Genomic DNA, 23,658 nt, shown 5'->3' on the forward strand with positions numbered 1-23,658 from the left:
AACAAACATGGATGACCATAGCAACAGAGATGGATAAAACATTTTTATTATCATTAAACATTCAATAAAATATTTGTATATTATTATTAAGACATTAACTATTAACTACTATATTTTATATATTTATATATTGTATTTTATTGTTATATGCTAATTTCCCCTTTCAATTTGTGTATCACTTTACCTAGTTAACGTTTTGTGAAATCATGCTAGTATTTGCTACCTTACCATATATTTTGAAAATAAATGCCTGACAATTTTGCCAATAATGTTTTGACTTTATGATTATATTTATACCCATGTGTGATGATAAATGAGCGTGTTGTGTTTTTATAAACAAATGTAAATACATGAATTCCGTATAGCGAAATAGTATTTAAATTATGGTCTATTAATTAGCCGCAATAAAATGAAATATATGTAAAATTGTATTTGCTGCATTCCAGCAAAAATTCAAGTCAGCATAATCAAAACTTTATTGGCATGAGGAACATTCACAGAAGGCTATTATTCACAAAAGTATTCAGAATGTAAAGTAAAGAGATTCAAATGAAGGCAAAAAAAATTATATAAACGAATATAAAAATATAACCAATAATAAAAGTCTTAAAATAATAATAATAATATACAAATATAACGGGATAAACGCGATCAGTTAATGGACTTACAAGACTATAGGATGGATAAAAATGTTTTCTTTTAGGCCTATTTTATATTATGCACTTAACATTTATTCATGATAAAATTCAATGGAATGCTGACTTTTGCACTTAATTCAGTCCGGTAGCCAAGGCATAATAATTTAATAATGTAATACTTTCTATAAGAAAAAATAATAATTTCTTAATTCAAAAAATATTTAATATTTAATTAAAAAAAAATTAAACTCTTGGCCATGAGAAATGGATGTGGTCCCCTTAACATAACATCTCGAGGCCACGACATAAGTATGTCATCGACAAAATGATCTCGGGGCCACGACATAATATCACGTTCCCTCGAGTTATAGTAATATAAAGTTCCCACAAATTAATATCTCGTAGCCACTACATATTATCACGTTCCCACGAGTTAAGTGAACCGACCATGTCACCTCCCGGGCACCTTAGGAATCAAAGTTATCATTTTGTTTACATTTATCCGCATCTTCATTTGACCAAGAGCTGCTAGTAAACACGGGGTCCTCACGCGCATGCGCGGTGTGCAGAAAGTTAGCGTCAAAACAAACTTTATTTGCCGTCTGAAAGACCCTCCAAAGGTGCCACCATCTGCCCCTCAAAGAGCTCCAGACATCAGTGGTTGCTTTAACTGTCAAGTCGATGTCGCAGTGGACGATTTTCAGCAATTCTGACAATATACGCGAAAGGATCCTGTGGTTTCCCAAGAAAGACGTCGAGTAAATTCTGCAAGTAAACCTGTACGGCTCGAAAGCGGGACTATCGTCGGGATACAAACACATTTATTGCTCTGCTTGCATTTCATCTTCCTTCTTTTTGATTTGGAGGAAACATGGCTCGTATGCTGAGCAAGGAGCTGCCGGATATCGAGGTATAAACACTGTGTATCATAATATTAACCTGCATTGTTATGTTCCCAGTCTGATGTGCGCTGAGACGAATCTGTGGTACTAAACATTAATGCAGTACTTGGTGAAAGAAGACCTGAATTATTTCTTAGTGTTAGATCGTCGCATTTTCATGTGAAAATCCTCTCATAATTTCCACAAGTTCCCTTTAAAAGTAGCCGCAGTTCTGTGTTTACATTGTTGTTTCTCTGGAAGAATGAAAGTTCAGGCTGTAGTTGAGTGTTTCAGGTCAAAGTTTCTTCTTAAGTCACTTATTATAACTAATGTAGGTTATTTTGCATTCCTATATCAGCCTTTCATGACAATACATTTTGTAGTTTAACAATCCTAAACAGACTTTTACAGTGTTCAGTTAACTCTTTATGCACCATTCCTGCTGTGTATTTGTTGAAGTAACCGAGTAGTGCATAGAGAGCAGTTTAGACTATTCTGCATACTTTTTTATTAGTATGTGGACCAGTGCATAGTATTTTGTACTAGTTTTTAATCATTTTTTTAGTGGTTTGCCACTACCCAAATTTTCCTGTTGCCCGTTGATTCCAGTAAAATTTCATTATACCATAGCAAAAACTTATATGCTATTAGATGCACTATGATTAATATTTATAACTGGGGTCTTTAATATTTTTAAGGGCAATGATTTCTTTAGGCTGTAGAGACATGGAGCAGGGTCCCCCGATACAAAATGTGTCAATCAGAGCTACATATTAAGCATATACATAGCCTTCAATATTAATAAAAAAACTAACCATATTATGATTAAGAACAAATTATATCAGAATCAGAATCAGAATATTTTGTTAAGACAGGAGATCAGAACTATGCACATGCATCACTGGTTGTATATTACTTGTTAAAATGCATCATAACAAACAACATATTGAGATAATAAAAATCACAATTCATCAGTTGTTTGCAGATGTTGTAAATTATTTGAATGGATCAAAGTCGTACATTAAAAAAAAAAGAAAAAAATATTAGTTTACTTAACTTTAGCTTCACATTTACTAAAACACTGTCATTAATTATTCACTCTCATGTCGTTCTAAACCCATACGACTTTCTGACCCTGCATTGACAGCAATGCCACCAAAACTTACCCAGGCCCAGAAAAATAGTAAGGACATGGTTAAAATAGTCCATGTGACATCAGTGATCAGTTCACACCTTGTGAAATGAAAAGCTCAAATCCATCATTAAGACATTTTTAACTTTAAAACTGCTTCATCCAGCTAAAGTAGTCAGAATCAATGTTGGAGTCCTCTATCCATAACATTGTATAAAATTACAAGTGAAAACAGTTCTAAACAAATAAATGAATTGGATTTTGAAGTGAAAGGACATCAGGGGATGATCTTTTTTGCTCAATGAAGTGTTATTATGGCTTATGGACTGGTATTTTGGCCAGAATTGATAGTTTAAAGTTGTGTTTCTCAAACATGCAGCTTTTCACTTCAGAAGATGTTAAATGATGGACTAGAGTAATGTGGTTTATTGTGATGGTTTCATCAGCTGTTTGGAATCTCATTCTGATGGCACCCATTCACTGCAGAGGAGCAACTGATGTAATTCTAAATTTCTCCAAATCTGTTCCGATAAAGAAACAAACTCATCTACGTTGAGTATACTGGATGTTAAGATCAGGAAAGTGTTCCTGGAATGCTGCCATAACAAATTCTGTTCATGAATACAAATTATGTGTGTAGCAAAAAAGTGTTGAAGCACAATGGAATTGTTGGCAATCATTTCAGTGGTGCACAGGATTTCTTATTTAAAGCCAAATTTAAAGTGTTTTAATCATATATGCATGCCTTAAGGGTTGTGCTATAGACAGCTTCTGCATTCATTGGGAATTCAGCTCTCATTGTTGTAAAAAGTATTGCGATCCAAACAGGCAGTGAACACTGGAAATAATGGCATGTCCAGATAATCCAATTTCCCAGTTATTATACGGTTAGTTAGGTCTGAGTTGCAGACTGCAATGCTGTAATGCGTCTCACAACCATGTGGTTAATAAGCTGTAATGCTAACCATGTGAGAATCATATGTCAGTTTATAACATTAAATAAATTCTGGAGAATAAGGAAGTGCAGCTATCTCTTTATTTCACTCTTACCTGTTTCAGCTCTTTGGCCTATGATAGCAGTTTAGTCAGATTCTCTTGGTTTTCTACTGACATTTAGACAGTGTGGCTGGCCGATTTTAACTTAATCCTTTGCCTTTTCTTCACTGAGTTGCAATAGCATGTCTGACAAAGAATGGTGAGCGAGTTAAAATAGTGAATTTGATTTTACAGAAAAGTCCCAAAAGTTTCACAAAAAGATTTACAAATGCATCCTGAGCGCCAACTCCCAAGTGATGAAGTTTATTAGCAGCCAAACATTGGTTCTTAAATTTAGATTTTAAAGGGGTCATGAACTGGGAAATCAAAATTCCAGTGAACGTTTGACATATAATTGCTCTGTAAAAATTGAATGACAGGTTGTGGAATGTGCAACTTTATGATGAAATAGTGTGGCTAAACCCCATCTCTGCAGAAGATCATCAACAACTACATCACTGCCTGTTTAGCCCCGCCCACTGATTCACGCATGTAGTGTAAATAACGAGAGAGGCAAACACAGGCCTACACAGAAATCAAACGATAAAGAAGCTCTGAAGACAACAAGATGCTGGTCAGTGCCAAATTGTGGAAAAACAGTCTTTGCATCACATTCCTTTTGATCCTAACATTAGGAGTGTGTATGAACTTTATTTTTAATGTTCCAGACCATGTCAGGAAGAACTCAGACCTTTGTTCACTTCATTTTACCACCGATTTGTTTACAAACAAGGCACAATTCGCAGCAGGATTTTCAGAAAGATTAAAAGTAAAAGATGATGCTATGGCGAATTATTGGATCTGACATTAATGCCACGTGTTTTTATTACGTGGTCACTATTGCTTTGTATGAGTTTTTATGTGTTTTTAATAGGGCTGCATATCTGAATATTTTAACCCATTGTTTTAAAGATTAAAGGAAGTTTAGGATCATTAGGGCTAAATGACATTTGATAATTGAATCATGCATGTTCTATAAAGCTACTATAAAACACACGCGAGTGTAAAATGCTATATAAATTAGTGATGGGCGTTTTCCGCAAATATCACATTCGAATATTTGAGCTCACAAAAAACGGATATTCGAATATTCGTTTATTTAAATTAAGTTTAATGAGACAGACGTTATTTTTCAGCAACATTTATTGTTTCTGTCATTTTGAACAAGCATACACACAATAAGCTTTAACATCACACATCGTGTTTTGTAGCTGAAAACCTTTAACAATGCGTGCAAACAAACAAAAGTACAGATTAAAAGCAAAAAAAAAAAAAAAAAGTTAACGAAGAAAAAAGAAAAAGTTAAAGAAAAAACTTAAAGCAGCCTGCAGCAATTAGGCTTTTGTAGAACGTAGCCTACACTTAACTTTGAAACTTTTAAACTGTCAGCAAATCTTTTTTTTCTATTGTTTTACATAGTGTAAATATGATCGGAGGAAAGTCGGCTCCTTAGTCTGTTAACAATAAGGCCAGCCGCGGAGAAAACGCACTCTGACGGGCACAGACGTTGGCGGGACTCACTTCTCTCATGTTTTCATCGAGTAACCTGAGATGTTTGTGCCGAGGGTCTAGGGCAGACGCGAGAAGAGGAGTTTTCACTGCATTCTCCAAGTTAGCGGTGTTTCGTTGCTTGAGAGATGCCGCAACAATGTTCTTGAATTCGGTCACTTTCTGTGATTCTCCACGGCATAGTTGAAGTAGGAAGACCGCAGTTCTTAGGGGCCGTTCACATATTGCGTCTCAAGTTCGTTATTTCCAATGTAAGCGCGCGGTATGCACGCTCATAATGGAAGCGACGCGGTCGCGATGCGCACGCGGTGCGACGCGCCCGTTTTTTCCAAGCGCGTCCACACCGCATCGAGTTAAAAACATCTCAACTTTTCAGAGAGCCGCAAGCAAACCACGGGTCATGTGACAAGAACTAACCAATCAGCTTCATCCTTTCCCTTTACAATGTTGAAAGCTCAGCCAAGATGAAGGAACAGCTGATTATATCTGTATATGGATTGCCATTTTGAAATAAATTTAGTAGCAGAGCTACTGAAAGCCATTTTTTGTGCTGCAAATCCATTTATCCTTTGCTGAAATTTCTGCATCTTCATGGAGAGAGCGCGTCATTGTTGCTTAGCAATGACAGACGCCTCAGGAGCGCTTCTGCCTGAGCGCTTTGGAAAGAAGGAGAAAGCGGCGCGCCTAGCGTTTTCCATGCGTTTTTAGGCGCGATATGTGAACGGCCCCTTATTCATTCATTAATTATTTTTTGCTTGCATACATCTTAAGTGAACAAATTCGGTTTAATTGAGAACTTTTTTCTTTTTTTTTGCGAAATTCGAATAGCATTTTTATTTATCGAATAATTAGAGCAGAACGAATATTCGAAAGTTCGACTATCCGTGCACACCCCTAATATAAATCATTGTAACCAGAACTGAATTTCTTAGTCATTTTATCCATATATTTTATTTTAAAACCGAATTTTAATATAATTTATGACATTTCCGTTAAACATAAGATGAACATTTGTTTTGTACTGTAGGTGCTTTGTAGGTGATTCAACAATGGAGCAGTAATATATTAAAAAATTCTCTGTACTACATTCACTAAAGCTGTTTTACTGGGAGTGAACAAAATATGTGTTTATTTTCTCATCCGGCACTCTAGGTTGTTCAACATGTGCATGTTTTTAGGCAAACCAATCAGATATCTGGCAGCGTGTTGTTCTCGCTCCACAGGTTTGGTGTCCCCACTTTGGTGTCAAAGCCAGGGATTTCAGAATATGCTTGCTGTGTTTAAGAATGTGTCTGGTTTAGCATCCTAGTGCAAGAGGTTCCTCAACTTTTTTGGTAAAATATTTTAATGAAGCACCCCCTGAGATTTTAGGTAAGTATCTCAATTTAACGTAAAGTTAACGACACATAAACTTTCACAGTTCTCTGATATTGGTTAATGGTCATATGACATGCAAGTAAATAAATAATATATCTATTTTAGTGAGTTTATAGGGTTGCACGACTGTACTGCTAATGGAAATGGTTACATTTAAAGGATTTCACATTTGGGTTCACTCTTTACAAGAATCAGCTAACACTGCAATATACAATACAAATATGTGTCTTAAATTCTTCACTTTCAACACATCAAATCCTTAAGCTTTTGTTTAGGTGGTGGGAGTACTGGTGGTGAAATGCTGTGAACTTCTGTCCACCAAACCCTACCCTAGTACATACTCACCTCTTCTTGATAACTGCTGTAGTCTGTCTTTGTATAGTATTTCACAGTATATAGTGTAGTAGATTGCTGAAGATGCAATGTGTTTTACATTTTAATAGTGAGAGAAGTAGGTTTAATATATGGTTGATGTTACATAATAAATACTCTTCATAACTTGCGTAGTTCACCCCAAATTTTTTTTTTTTTTCATCATTTACTTACCCTCAAGTTGTTCCAAACCTGTATGCATGTCCTTTTTCTTTTGAACACAAAACAAGATATTTGAAGAATGTTGGTAACCAAACAGTTGCTGGTAGCCACTGATTTCCATATGCAAACAATACTATGGAAGTCAATGGCTGCCAGCAACTGTTTAGTTACCAACATCCTTCAGAATATCTTTTTTGTGTGTGTTCGACAGAAGAAAGAAAGTTATATAGGTTTGTAACACCATGAGGGTAAATCGCTAAATGATTACAAAATATAAAATTTTCTTTAAGGTTCATTTTAAGCACCCAATTGTGGTTACATCCTTATTTAATGTCTCCGTTTAAATGGTATTTGGCCATGGTGCCTTGCGTCAACATTCAGGTTGATTGCGAACGTAATAGTGTTGGTTACGCTACGCAAGGTGGAAAATGTTTAGCACTTGCTCTCGTCGTGAAACTCGTCACATGTTAATAAGTGTAAAGATGGCTGCGTCTCCATGCCGGGCGACGCTAATGCAACCTTTATGGAGAGCAAAGGAGAGTAAGTCAAGCCCTTCATTAGCATCTTTATTCAGGCCGTAATGACAACACTGACGTGACCTTCAGCTCTTCGCTGCACTTAAGACTGGGACTAAATGACTCCTGTCTGCCATTGAAAATGGCTTTCTAAATCTCATAATAATTGCCATCTCTGGAGCAATTAAATCCTCAATTTTTCTGCAGTTCTGTCAGATGTCTTATTTTAATATCCATCCGCACTTCTGAAAGTGCTAAATGTGGGGCCCTTTTGTGCACACATGTAGATTAATTAAAATCCTCCTGGACTGCTATTAGAGTTCATTAAAAACCCACAGCAATACAGCATTTAAACAAAGAGGTATGACTCCGCTGGCAGACCTCTGCGCCTCTCCCGGCCTGCGCTCTCATTAGACGCCTGGAACGCTGACATGGGATTGCTCCAAAATAAAATGCAAATGAAATTTTATGGAAATAGTAGGCCACTCGAAAAGCTTGCATGTTATTGCAAATCACTGAGGCTGCAAGCGCTCTGCTTTTTAACCCTTAAGACTAGCTGCAAAACATTTAGCATCTCCCTTGCTCTGTTTACCCCCTTCACAATGTAGATGGAAATTTTGCTTCAGGAATGGATGTTGGATCATGTTTTGAGTGCAGTTTGTGCCAGTTTACCAGACAGCTCCTTTAGCTGCTCCACTGTTGTGCAAGGTAAGGTCGCCTACTGGCAGACATTAGTCCTAAAATCACGTTTCCTGATTATCGCCTAGTACTTGTGATGGCATTTGCTTGCTTTAGAATGTTTATGTGCATTACGAACATTAAAGTAAGAAAGCGTCTTTTGGAGATGATATTGGTAAAGAAGCGAGCTCTCATTATTAGCCGATTTAATTCAGAATTTGAATCTCAATGGTGTATAAGAGTGTCAAAACAATATAGTTTAAATGTGTTTTAAATGTATTCATGTAAGATTCTTGTCGTTTTGAGTAACTTAAAGTATTAATTTACGAGTGTAAGGTCCACGCACTCAGTCCAAGGAAGATATCCGGTGCTGGCTGAAGGTTTCCTGCGTGTTCGGTCTTTTCATACACCACTGACCTATATTTCAAAAGTGGAATAAAATCAACTATATTGTGTGACTTTTGAATAAATTAATAGATATGGGTCAATAATGTGACGCTTATGTTACTGAAAGCGAATCTTTTTCATCTGTATTTGACTTGCCTCAAAGCGACTTTGACTCCACACTGCTGTGTGTTGTGTTCTGATTGCCGTCTCTGTTTCTGATGCAGGCAGGCGTGTTGTTTGGTGCAGTGGTGGCTCAGTAATTGCACCTCTGCCAGGGTTGGGTCAGACTGCTCTTGTAATCAATCAGTACAGCAGAGATGGTACAGAGGAGTTTGTCACAGAGCCACTGTCCCTTGAATGCAAGCAGAGAACCTTCTGCAAAGGCAGCACATACCTGGCTGCACGATTCACCCCACCTCCCCCTCTTCCTCCGATCCCCGGGGGGAGGTGGGGGTGGGCGTACGTGTTCACCTGATCACATTTGAACCCTCTGTCTGCTGCAATCTCTGTCTGCAAACTCAATTCCCCTCAGTGGAGTTCATCGCCCAGGCCCCCTCAGGCCAGCCGGCTCGTTTACACTCCCAAGAAGCATGTGGCATATTGAACCTTTTTTTTCCTTTTTCCAAACCCCCAACCCCCCCCCACCCCCCCACCCCCCCCACAGATAAAGCCTCGGTCATCAAGCCCTGATTCTTTACAGTTCATTTCCCTTCTGTTTCTCTGCTAATTGTTTTTGGAGCCTCACCATGGCCAGGGATTATTTCAAAAGCTGATTAATGAGGCTCTGGTGCATATTGGCCATTACCGAATTAAACCGCCTCGCAGGAGGAGTGTCCAGATGTGTCCGATGCTGCGCTGTGAGTGGCTGGGGGTGTTGATTGACAGGCTAGGGGGAGGGTTTTCATAGGGTTTTAGGCTGGCAGCAGGTTAGTCTAGCTGGCACAGAGAGAGGGAGAGTAAACAAATTAAATGCTGCTGACTGGCACCTTCAGACGCCCTCTGCAGGACAGACAGGAGATAAAAAAAAAGCACAGATTGCCTTAAAGGAATAGTTCACCTAAAAATAAAAGTTCTGTCATTTACTCACTCTGTATGACTTTTTTTTTTTTTTCGTGGGATGCAAAAGGAGAAAGTTAGAGCATAATGTTGAAGCTGCAGTATTCCATACAATTGAAGTGGATGGTGGCCATGGCTGTCATGTACGATTTTTATTGAATAGCGACTTAAATTTCAGTTTGTTCCTGACACAAAGGAATCAAATGAATTCAGAAGACTATGAATATAATATGGTGCTTTTTTCCCTTTTTCAAGATTGACTGCACCTGGACACCATCCACTTGCAATGTACACTGAAAAAAGAAAAAATGGTTTAGTAACAATTTTTTAATTAGTTAATTAGAGATGGGGGGAGCTGCAGGTTGGAGTAATGGGTGTGGTGAAAAGTGGTGCGTCGAAAGGTGAATGCTGCAACAAAAAAACCAACCCCTCAAACCAACCTTAACCAATTGGAAAGACTTTTATCCACGCCCCCCACCTTTCGACATGTCCTAATATTTCGCCTGCTTTTCACACTGCTCCAGCCTGCAGTTACAAAGAAATAGCAAGTAACACGTTGAAGTAAACATGAGATTTTGAAGTAGAAATTCTGAAATAATATCGTCTTGTAAAACATACAATAATCTTTATTTTCAACTTCAAAAAATAACTTTTTTACAGTGTACACTGAAAATTTATGTCGAGACAGTTTTCACTTAAGAATTGCTATATTTCATAAATGATTACAAGGAATCAGCAAGTAGCTCATTGAAACATGACATAGAAAGACTGAAATTGTATTTTTGTTTTATTTACAACTTGGAAAAATCTTTTTTATTTTATTTTGAAGACTATTGAAGAAAGTAACTCAGACATGCTAAATTTCTGCTTTTGTATTGCACAGAAGAATCAAAGTCATCCAGGTTTGGAAAGCCACGAGGGTGTTTAAATGATTAAATATGTCGATTTTAGAATGACGACCTCTGTAACCACTTACATGCCTTTTAGGTGAGATATAGAGAGGAAAGAGAACATTTGATTATGTTTGGATCATCTGTTTGGTCAAAATTTACTATCCATATTTTGTTCAGTCTCATATTTCCCTTGCTGTCCACCCACATTTCCCAGCAAGAAACTTTTACAGCCTTCAATGCCTTGGCAATGGGGAAGAATTGAGTGATCTGTATGTATTTTTTGTTTTATTCTCAGTGGAGAAAGTCAGTCTGACAGGCCTTTCCTTTCACTGCCTGACTCCAAAATCATTTCTCTATACTCTGAAGTTGCTGACTTATAATCCATAGGACCATTTTTGTGAATTGAAATGTCTTGTTTTGAAAGATCCAAGATTATGAAAGTTCCTCTGGTGTAGACATGCATAACGTGAAAAAAATGAGCTAAATGACTCACAAGCTTCTTATGTTAACTAAATGGACCCAATCTTTAGTCATTTTTTTTGACTGAAGTTATCATGCATGAAAGATGACAGCTGTTTTTATTTTCAGTGATTATATCAATATTGTGCTTAGTAAACGTCAGTAAACGGATTTGTAAATGAAAAATATGTTTAAAAAGTCATTCTTGGAAAAAAAAAATCAGAATATCATATACATATATATTATTTTTATTTATTTATTTATTTTTTTTTTTTTTGAAAAACATTTTTTTGAAGAACATTTTTTTTTCACTCCATTTGAAAACATTAATTTTAAAGAAATCATATTTTCTTTTATCAAAACATGTTTGTGCCATGTTTTGGATTCTACATTTATTAATTTAATTATTTATAAAACTATTTTTTTACCACATTTTTAGGGGTTGAATGATCAGTGCAAAAATCTGGTTGGAATTTATTGTATTTATTTTGATTTAACAAACCAACTGGCCAGTTCTCCTATGAAAACAAATGTGGAAATACAGCCAAGGTTTATACTTTGTTTGTTTTTTTTTGCATTACACCATAAACAAAGATGACTCAAATTACCAGTATGTGACAATTCATTAGCCTGTTAATTATGGCAGTGGTACACCTCACATAAATGGCACTATTTCCTGAGAATCTGTATGACATTCAGTAGTCTCTCTCACTGTTAGAGATATTTGATTATTTTCAGGTTTTCAAGTGGATACATTTTTGAAGTACTTCAGCCCAGATGAGAATTTGATGTGCTATGCATATCTATGTCTCATATACTGTTCCGAATCTTATGGGAAAACAAATTATATACAAAGCCTATGTTTGATACTGCTGATCTTTATTTCGCTAACGGTAGATCAATATGTGGAAATACCCTCATTGATTTAAGCCAAAGACAGAACAGGGTGGCGGCTTGCCAGCTGATGCTTAGTTACTCTATTTTTTTAGCTTTAAATTATTTCCTGTTCAAGGGGATTAAGGTGTAATAGAGTTAAATTTTAGCTGCATGTTCGCACAATGTACGCTAAGAACAGAAGTGCATCATGCATACTAAGGCACTGGAGGTTCTCTAGTGTGCAGCAAAAGGACAGTGAATGTAATTTATTGCACAATATGGTGCTGTTATTGATTAGACAGCAAAAGGGCAGAACCAGCTGCTCTGCTAATAGCCATATAAATGTTTCAAGCATGTGTCACCACCTTAAAACCAGCCCTGGGAGAAAAAAAAAATAGCAGGGTACTGCTCTTAGGACATGCACCTAGTCAAATGTTAGATGGGTCTGTTGCCATTCTATCAGTGTGTTTAAGGAATAGTTTACACAAAAATGGAAATTCTATAATTTGTAATGTGCCTTCTTTTAATTTTAAAGCTGTAGACTTTTTCTTCCATTGAACAGAGAATGAGAAGCAGAGGTGGGTAGAGTACCCAAAAACTGTACTCAAGTAAAAGTAAAAGTACTTCTAGAAATATTTACTCAAGTAAAAGTAAAAGTACTAGTCTTGAATAGTTACTTGAGTAAGAGTAAAAGAGTATCGGATAAAAAATCTACTCAAGTAGTTAGTTACTAGTTACTTTGGGTCATATATACTGTACTGAGCCTATTTTTATTTAGATATATAGATAAAATGTATGTAATGTATGTGTGCGTGTATAAATGTATATATTTCATCAGCCTTTACTCCAATTTATGTAATTTATTATAAAACCCTGTCTGTTTACTTGAGTAACAGATATAGGTGTCATGCCATAACATATTTTTAATACGACTGACTTTATATTACATGTGAATTTAACATTGAAAGTTAATTTGATATAAATATTGCTACTAATCTTTCATTGTTCAGAAAGAGAGCAAATAACATTTCCATTATCAAAGATCACTTTCACTGACAGTCTAGAGTTCAATCACTCTCAGAAACTCTCATTAAAATCACTGAAACTGTTAACACTGTGAAATCAATATCTTAATTAAAGATTCGTACACACATCTGCACTTTGTTGTTCCTGCGAGAGAATTCGCCAGAAAGAGGTATCCAGTCAGCAAGCTAGTGAAGGAAGCACCGGCATTTTAGCGATGACTCATCTGAACGCCTCTGATTGGCCAATGCTTTAATAAGCTCAAAAGAATCATGTGTGATTTGTTATAATGCGCAGCGCTGTATAAACGCATCTATCTCTGGCTAAGCGCCAGCAAGCAATCACAGATCTGAATTTAGCAGCTGATAATATGACTCGCTGAACGTACTTGCACAGGTGTGATTGTATTAAAATTAATAAAATCTTAATCGGCTATTTTTTGTCTTTTGGAAGCTGCATTCAACTTGACTCCCCTCTAAGCCACACACGTACAACAAACTAATGTCACAGTGGTATCGTGTATTGTAATCGAATGTAGCCCAAGTTATTACCTGTTGAACAGTAGACAGCACACGCGATGTTCATCTATTAAGGATCTCCAGCACTAGCAAATAATAGCCTTTGCAGATTTCAATTCAGTGCTGTTCCAGCCACGTTTTCAACGCTCTTTCTGTTCTTAAACGTTACAACTCCGAGTGAACCACTTCAGACGCTCAGCGCGTGCGGCAGGGAACTGAACGACTCATTCAAACTGATTCATGAACCAATTCACTCGTTTGCCAATTGGTTTGATCAAGCCTTTGAACAGAATTGACTCAAAAGAATGAATCATTCGCGAATGGGCATCGCTCATTGCCCAGAGAAAAGTAGACGGCGCGTTTGGAATAAACTGAAGCATTTATAACATTTATTGCATTAAGATAAAGTAACGAGAGGAGCGTCGCCCACAGTAACGAAGTAAAAGTACAGATTTTTCCACAAAAATTTACTCAAGTAAGAGTATAAAGTACCCATCTTTAAATATACTCCGAAAAGTATTCGTTACCCCCAAAAATTACTCAAGTAAATGTAACGAAGTAAATGTAACTCGTTACTACCCACCTCTGATGAGAAGTTATTAAAATGTCAATGCTGCTTTTGTGCACATAATGAAAGTGAATAGTTACCAGCTCCAAAAATTAAAAAAGCTCCATAAACATAGTGCATATGACTTATACACTATATTCCAAGTCATATGATTTATAAAATAATATGAATAAGTGCTACCATTTCCATTAAAATATTAAGCACCACAACTGTTTTCAACAATGATAATAAGAAATTATTATTGATCACTAAATCAGCATATTAGAATGATTTGTCCAAATCAGCATATTAGAATGATGTGACACTGAAAACTGGAGTAGTGATGCTGAAAAATCAGGAAAACATTATATTTTAAAATATATTAATATAGAAAAGAGTTCATTTATGTTGTAATAATATTACTGTTTAACTATATATTGATCAAATAAATGCAGGTTTAGTGATTGTAATAGGGTGGCATCCCCTTGTTGAAAAAAAAAAGACAAAAAGCATCCCTTCTGTAAAACCACTTACCAACCCCTTTAGATTAATAGTGTTGTGTATTATGTAAAACTTGTCATGTAAACGCAATGTTAACATTCTCTTACATGTGTGATCATTTACAAACTAAATACAATAATTGACCAATCAGAACTTAATACGAGCTGCACACAAGCTCAAGCAGGTTTTCATCATTTTTTGTGCAAAAGGGTTCAAGTGCGACTTTTGAAATTCTTTAAAAATACAACAGAAGGTATGCTATTTTCTTGATTAGAGTTTAAAGAATTATGTTGTGTAATGCAATGTGTTTATGCAGTTTAAGGTTAAAAACAGATTATTTTCCACATACTGTACATTATTGTTGCTTTGATTTTTACAAAGCTCATTGTTCTGAAAAGCGAGGTGTATGCTGATTGGCCAGCTATCCAGTGCATTGTGACTGGCTATATTCCTCAAGCATGTGACGGAAATGTTAAGCCCCATGCCATATTGTGATGCCATCTCCCGGCACGTTGAGACAAATCCAATAAAACCCATTACGTTGCATCAAGTGGGGACAAAATTACTGCCTTGCGTTGTGTATAGCGCCGCGTAAATGTAAAACCATGTCTGCATTTGTGATCGAAAAAAAAAAACGACAAACAACAAGCGTTACTCTACACTACTCAAAACTTGCGTTTGAATCATCAGTGGCAAATTCTTTAAAAAAAAAAAAAATATTTACTTACAGGCTGTGAGTCAGAAGCGCCAGACTGTCCTTACAAAGTTGGAACTGCGGATTCGATGAAGGAGCTTGGGGCGACCTCATATGATGACCCTGGGCTAGACTCCACTTCATCCATGGTGAAAGCCAATCTGGTGATCCACAGAGTAGGGCTGGGCAATATACAAAAAAAAAAGATATCTCGATATTGTCAAATTTTTTACGATATTCGATATATATCTCGATATGTTTGCATTTGCATTTAAATAACAAAAAAATAAAACATGATTTTCTTTTGCCCATTAAAAAAAAAAACATTTAGATTAAACAGCTAATTTAAGCAGTTAAAAAATCTAGACCAAGAGATTACTTACTGCTTTTTATTAAATGAATACATGTAGGCCTATATGTAACTGAAGCAGTGCAAATTAAGTAACAGTTACAGAAAGTGCATTCTGTCAACTTTTTAGTGCATGCAATTCACAATTTAAACTATGCAACTGGGATAAGTATTTTATTTTAATTTTTTTAACAAGTTTTTAAGCTAAGAACACAAGTTTGTCAACTGTCTGTGGTTTTAAGAGAAGCTCTGTGGCATGAAACTATGTTCCTACTGACACTAAAAACCCTCTTAGATGGGGAGCTAGTTGCTGAAGCACATAGCTATTTCTTATATATAAATATATATAAATGAATACCAAAGAATTTTGCATTTTCTCTGTCCTTATTATGGAAACTGGTAAACATATCAGTGAAATTCCCCAATATTAATTCCAAATGGCCATAGCCTGTTTCTCTATTCAAACATCAGCGGTCGAGTAAGTGCATTTATTTTGCGATCACAAACGCAAACAATATAGTTGAGATCTCATGACAGAACACAGACCGACTGAACGACGCTCTCATTAGATCGCTCAATTCCAGCTTGTTAGTGTTTTCAGATTATCGTCAGCGCCTCTTCCGCAATGAGGAGTGAGCACGTGCGCATGGTTGCCAGATTGCTTAAAATAAGCAAACATCGGGCAGAAAATGTATCCTTGTAACAGTGGAGCTCTGATTTGGAGATTTAAACTCTTGTTATCTGGCAACCGCTATCATTACAGTTCTCGTAGTAGAGGGGCGTAGAGCAGTCAGCAGTTACAGGTTCCTTTTTTGGACATTCGGCGCGTTCTTTTGGGAAAGTATGCTTGAATTTGAAATATTCGATATTCCCGATATATTCAAATTGTACATCGTCGTCAAAATTATTCCGATATTATCGCTAATATTCGATATATCGCCCAGCCCTACCACAGAGTAAAGTTGATGTATTTCCTCAGCGACTAGCTCAGTCAGCTCTAGGCATGACAAAGCAGATATCATCCTCTTTTGGAAGGCCAAACAAAGTAGTTTCACTTTCACAATGAAACACACAGCATCTCTATGACATGGCGGTGGTGGCAACAAAAATACTACAGCAAGAATCAAAGTTACGCCTTCTTTCTTTGCATGAACATTTGGGTGGTGTTATGCAAATCTTCCCACACAGTGATGTAGACGTGGGGGCACGTTTAAACGAGGCGTTTTAGGAGGGCATGGACAAGTCTTAACTTTCATAAAGAATATCTCTTGGAATTTGAAACTTTAGTCTTTGCAACTTCACAGATCTTTTTTTATGCACCAAGAGCTTGTAACACTCCAAAGAGAAAGGAACAATTGAAATTGCATCATATAGACCCTTTAAAGATGCTTCCCTGATATAACATATTGTGTTGTATGTGTGACTGTGAGGGACAGAGAAACAATACTGAGTCATTACATTATGGGGTAAGTCACTGACTTTGCAAAGAAACTAATGAAAAAACATGCCTTGAGAGTCCAAAAGCATTTACTGCATTATGCAATCTAGATTGCAGTCAGAATGCCCATATAATCCAAGTAATGAACGAAAAATTATCTCTCTATTAGTTTTTGTTATTTTTTATAATTATCACACAAGCAAATATGCTTTCATGGATATCGGCACGTGTTGCAAATTTGCTATTCAATTTATACACTACCAGTGCAGAGCAACACTGCGGTGTTTGAATGAATCTGTTTTTGAATGAATTGAGTGAGCCAGTGATTCAACGATCCATTCATGCTTTGTTTCTTATTGAATCAGCCATTTTGAATGAATCGTTTGATTTGAATAATTCAATTAATCATTTATTAAAACGGGGTCTTGCTGCCACCTACTGGCTGTTTTAGTGTCATTTATTTATCTATGCCTGGCCTAAACCAGCACAAAAACAAATTCAGCATAATATCATTTAATTATCATTATTGACCAAAATCCCCTATTTCAGGCCCCAGAAGGAAAACTGCTTATAAATCATAGTTCATTTAATAAAGCTCGGATTTTATTAAATAAAAACATGTTCAAAAAAAGAGTGAAATTTTGTCATGATTATGTAAACTTAGCTACAGGACACCACTACCAGAGCGCCTTTTGAATTATACAGAGTAGTTCGATTCATGTGCACTTTATTGCAGAATGCAGCCCAGGCCTGATCCCCACATTAATTAGCACTTACAGCTGAGTTTGATTTGCCATTTCCTGTTGTCCATCATAGAGGCTCCCTATTTGATTTTCTCTGAGGGGCTGCAGTTTGCCTGATGTTGGCTGGGCAGCACTGGTTATTGATCTTCCATCTGTTTGGGCTGCGTGATCAGTGGAGAGTGATAAAAACAGACGCTGCGGATCCCCCATGGAACCATCAAAGACATGCAGATGGGTCCGGTGCGAAAAGGGCTGTCAGCGCTTCCATGCTTGCGTCTCTGCGCTGCTGCGTCCCTCTCCGACCGCAAAGGTCATGCATTCAACAAGGAACGTGGTGTTTTTTTGTTTTAAATATTGTTTGATAACACACTTAGCCCCGTTTGGCTCCGGCTCCTCAAGGACTGCTGAATAACTGCAGAAATCCATGCCTGACTCAGACTGTCTGCGGCTCTGGCATTTATCAGCTGCGCTGCGGCGAGCGTTTTGTCTGGGGAGCGAGAAGCCTCCTGGATGTTTGTGCGAGCGAACGCCCAGTGCTTAGCTTGTACAGTATTTGTGTTTATCCTCTAAATCTGAATGTTGTTTTTCTTCTGAGCCCTAAAGATGCGTCTGCTCTCTCGTGGAACGATGTTTTAAGATGCAAATGCTGGCCTGCAGTGTGTACAGTAGTATTGATTGGGAGGTATGAATGCGTGGTGTTGATCTAATTGGCATCTTGACATCACACAGTGGAGTCCTTCCAACGCTTGGTGAAAGATGGAAAACCTTTAAAGGGATGATTCACTTAGAAATAAGTCAATTTTATGGAGTTCCAAAATGGTATGAGAGTCTTTCTAAGGTGGAACATAAAAGGAGTAGTTTAGCAGAATGTTAATGCTGCTGTTTTGAGGAACTGACCTATAGGAATGTTTTCAGACTGCATCCCACTATATGTATTTGCTCTGTCTGTCCTTACAGTAAATCAGGGAACTCTTTTGGTATGAATGGTGCTTGACTGTAGTATTAAGTACAGAAGATGTAGCATGATAGGAAGCTTCTTCCTTTTCTCGATCTAAACATTCTGTAGTAGAGGCAGAGTAAACATCTATCAGGCATCATTAGCATTTGCTTTAGCCCAGTCCCAGCGTACATCTGTTTCTCTTGTACATTTTCTACTTGAGGAGAGAGGGTCATTATCAAGCTGGAAACAGAGAAGTAGTCGCAAAATAGCTTTTTTTTACTTACTTTAGCTTAATGTTTCTGAACAAATTTTAGAAAATGTATATATATATATATATATATATATATATATATATATATATATATATATATATATATATATATATATATATATATATATATATATATATATATATATATATATATATATATATATAAGCATATGATAGCAGGTTTTTAATCAGTGGGATTTAACTCCTTTATATCATATAGAATACACTTGGTTATTTATACATCATAACGTTAATATCATGACTTCTAGGCTATCTGCACAAAATGCACCGAAATGCACATGAACTTGTCTGTGCGATTCTGAATGAACTATTTTTGTGAACGTGTTCTTTACGCAACAACGTGCAGAAACACGGCAACTAAAATTCACAGCATTTTATAACAATAGTGTTCTCATTATAATGTGACAGTCCCAGTCATGGTTATTAATATTACACATTGTTGTTTATCCTGCTGTGTGTGTTAAAGAGATAATCACCATACATAGGCCTGCACCATACAAATGATCTTATTCGAGATAAATAGTACACAGTATGTATAAACCATCTGAAATGTTTTGAAATCACCTGCCTTACCTGTTTAAAAAAATCCAGTCTTTCACTCTGCCTGTGTCAATTTGAGTCCTGTTAAAGTTTTAAATCCCTGCTCCCTAGATGCTCCTCTGTCGGTCACGGATTATGGAAAGTGAAACTTAAATCTGTCACGGGGTGGTGGGATTTATTCACCCACTTTAAAATATTTATTTAAAGCTTCTTTCTTTTCAGATTCTTATTTACAACATTATCATAATAGGCTGTATATTAACTTACTGGGAGAAACCGGTAGTTCTATGTGAAATCAGACATTTGAGCACCCCCATATATATATATAATAAAACATAATAATGGTTGATAACATTAACAAGAGTATAGTTATTATACACTGTTATTATTTTTTTTATAATTATTATTTACCAAACCACCACCATTTAAAATAATGTAAAATACTTTAAATAAATTCAGTTCTTTTGAACCCCTTTTTAATCAAGGAATCCTTTTTTTAATAAAAAAAGTTATGAAATAGTGCTTAAACATTATCTGATTTTATTTTGTTATTTATTTATTATTATTATTATTATTATTATTATTATTATTATTATTATATTTGTTTTGTCTTAATATCTGGTCTTATTTGTTTTTTTTTTTTTTTTTTTTACATTTTTGTCTTGTCATATTGTTTTGTTTTAAAAATATAAAATAATTTAGGATTAAACAAATAAAAAAATACAAAAGCATCATAAAAAACGAACAAAAAAAATTGACTTGCTAAAAAGTAAATTTTGCCTATATTGTCAATTATTACAGGGAATAGCATAATAGCCATAATAATGTTCCTAAATATACTTTTCTGATTTCAGTTTAAACTCTTCTAATAGCCGTTTGTTTTTGACCACCCCAGGTTGATTTGATCACAAGAGTTATTTTGTGCAGAGAACGTTTCTTAATTAATAAAGCATAGACTTTCCTGTGTCCTGTCCTCCCATTGGACAGCAGCTGCTAATTGTGTTTGAACATATCTAATCTTTCAGGCCACCTCAAACAAACGCCGTGTTTCTATTCCAGGCCTTTTAGTAAGCCCTGCTTTTGAACCTGGTGAATGCACCACCGGACAAACATGGAGGACAAACCAGAGTAGTTAGATATGTGAAGGTTAGTTGTTTTTGCGTCGCTTCTGCCCCGGGCTGATTACAGTCCCCGAATCCCATTAGGATTTTTACTCTGACGAACAACCTTGTTATTAGCTCCCGGTTTACCTACAGGCTTGGCCCCAAAGAACATATTAGCTTTCCTTTTGCACGCTATATGAAAACGGCTAAGTAATGTTGTCCGTAACACACTATAAAACCCGAAGAGGTGGATTTTTATTGTCAGCCTGTATCACACACTCTATGCTTTAACTACATTTTATTAGGTGTGAAATTAAAATATTAATAGGCTGATGTCTGGCTTTAGAAAGACCGGGACGTTTGTAGAGACGGTAGAGTCGAGCGCCACAGGAGAGAGGCGGGTTACCCATTGTCTGCGGTCTCTTTTAACATCTCATACCTCCGTACGAAATAGACTTTTCATCTTTAAAATATTAAAAGACGAAGCTTCATTTGTTGTTGTCACATTGCCTGCGGGACGCTAATTGAGGTTGGTCGCCGATGTTGTTGAGAAAGGCGGAAAAAAGAGAGAAAAATAACTCAAAGTGACCGAGGAACTTGAAAAAGAGAATGTTGCTTTGTGGTGCCTTCAAAATAATTAAACAGGCAAGCATTTATAGAAATGTCATCATCAATGGGGTCATAAAACTATAAAAAGAATCAAAGCACTTACCTGTCTAAAATGATCATGTGACACTTAAGACTGGAGTAATGGTACTGGAGATTTAGCTGTGACATTACAGGAATAAATTACGTTTTAATATAAATAAAAATAGAAAACTGTTGATTCACCTTTATTTTCATTTAAATTCATTTAAGACCTTTAAATAAATAAATCTAAAATAAAATATGTATTATTTTTAACGTATCTTTAAATCTAGTGTAGATTATATTTGATTTTTATAAATTGTTGTTTTTTATTATTTAATATTAATATTAAATTCAATGATATTTTTCTGAAAACAGAAATTATGCGCCGTTTAAATTCTTTTTTTGTTATTTATTATTTCATTAGCCTACTTGTAGGCTGTTTATAATGCCTAGTAGCTTGGTGCATTATAAATGTGTATAATTCAAACATTGTGAGATTGCTTGTTATCTCTTTTACAAAGGCTTCAGACTCTGCTCTTTCAATCAAAAATCACAAAGACTGTGTTTTCATACAGGCATCTGAATGAACGTGTTGAACCGAGACGGGACGTGATTACGGATTGGTTTGGCCGCTAGGAGCGGAGTGGGTCAATCCTGATTGTAATGGAGAGGTGTGAGCCTGTGTGTTTTTGTCAGGATGAGAGGGGGCACAGAGAGACACTCAGCTTTGATTAAAGGGAAGTGGCCTCAGGTAGACCCCGGGCATTCTGAGAGCCTCAACTACACCTGTCATCAACTATTCTGGGTGTTTCCGGACCCTCCTTCAGGTCTGTCCTGTCCTGATTTTTTCATTCTTCCTACTGGTTTATTGTGTGAAATAACACGTACTGTACAGGAGTACAACATAAATACATCATACATAGAAGTTAGATTCTGAGGGTTAAAGGTTTTTCAGATCACTAATTCTAATTGTAATCGTGATTCTGCCTCGCAGTCACCACTGATAACCTTCTTAAAATTCTCTAAAATCTGTTTGTGATGTTACATACCTAGTTGTGTGGGAAGCTGACGTTGTCTGAATGCTTGTGCACGTTTTAGCAGAAGAGCTGCATTTTTTGAAAGTGAATGAGTTTGAAGGTCAGCTGTCTGCATCTCTCCAGTGTGAAACGATGCTGCAACACGTTAGTTTAGGAATGACAAGCATCTGCTAAACACACTCTTGATTCTTTAAAGACAGCCTGTTGGCATGCTTTTGATTGGTCCTCAGAACTCTCTTAATTGTTCAGCTGTGAAACTCAAAGCGTGCCATTTTCCCAGAGCGCTGGAAATGTCCTTGCCGAGAATCACATTTGTTCAAGAACAAGAATGTGAGTGGGAGCGCTCAATCTCACTCACTCGCACACACACACACAGACACACACACACACAGACACACACACACACACACACACACACACACACACACACACACACACATAGAAAAGCCACTGTGTATTGCGAGTTATGCATGATATGAAACTACCTTAACTTTTTTCTCTCTCTCTATCTTTTCAGAGTATACTGGCCTTGAACCCTCGGGTCCAGACTCACGCTGCACTCCTCTCTACTGCGACGAAGAAAATGGAGAAAAAACACTGGAAAAGAAACCCAGAGAAAGGCTGTGAGGTGCGTCTCCTCCATCACCCTCATCCCTCATCTTTTCACCTGCCCCTCAATAGGGCTCTCACTGACCAATCAGTCGGAGAGAAGAGGAACTTAGTGTTGTTTCCAGATTTAGGTGGGCTGTTTCCTGCCTCTGGACCCTTCTGTTTAGCGTTTTTTTCAGTATTTGCTTTTTAACCTTTCATTTGGCCTTGTTGAGAAATCAGCAGCTGTGTTCGACATCACAGCCACAAAAACTTGAGCTGAATTTGTCCACATACATGATCTTAAACTGACACACACAAGACCTTCAGATAGTGAAAACTCTGTTTTTATTATATTATATTATATTATATTATATTATATTATATTATATTATATTATATTATATTATATTATATTATATTATTAAATTAGATAAGATATATTATGTATTACAATTATATTATCAGCAACAATTTGAGTGAAAAGAGCAAGTACTGCCAGTGCATGTATTGTCATGATCAACAGCAATGCCTTTAGCAGCAACATTTTTGCTATTTCTGAGTATCAAATGATTAATTATAGTTGTTTAGCATTGCATTATCATTTTAGATTTGAAAGCAATTATTTATAACATTTAATAGACACAATCTGCAAACTGTGCAAAATGTGTTTATAGTTTATTAACAGCAACCCTTTAACTTTTAATTAAAATCAATTTAAATAATAAAACTTGCAGCAAATGCC

At 36.3% G+C, this 23,658-nt stretch overlaps 1 protein-coding gene across 4 annotated transcripts in view; it reads left to right on the forward strand.

Moving 5' to 3' along the window:
- Positions 1–1,097: 1,097 nt before the first annotated feature.
- Positions 1,098–23,658, forward strand: part of LOC132124202 (dihydropyrimidine dehydrogenase [NADP(+)]-like) — a 159,376-nt gene continuing 136,815 nt past the window's right edge. For 2 of the 4 annotated variants that reach the window (XR_009426728.1, XM_059535112.1), the window contains exons 1-2: positions 1,098–1,548; positions 22,843–22,953. Coding sequence is in view for 3 of the 4 variants with exons in the window: in XM_059535112.1 (XP_059391095.1) it covers positions 1,510–1,548; positions 22,843–22,953 (150 nt within the window). In the remaining variant the exon portion in view is untranslated. The remainder of the gene's footprint in view (positions 1,549–22,842; positions 22,954–23,658) is intronic. The other 2 variants (XM_059535111.1, XM_059535109.1) reach the window with 2 other exon arrangements.

The sequence above is a fragment of the Carassius carassius genome, chromosome 42, assembly GCF_963082965.1.
Source record: "Carassius carassius chromosome 42, fCarCar2.1, whole genome shotgun sequence".
Classification (NCBI taxonomy): Eukaryota; Metazoa; Chordata; class Actinopteri; order Cypriniformes; family Cyprinidae; genus Carassius; species Carassius carassius.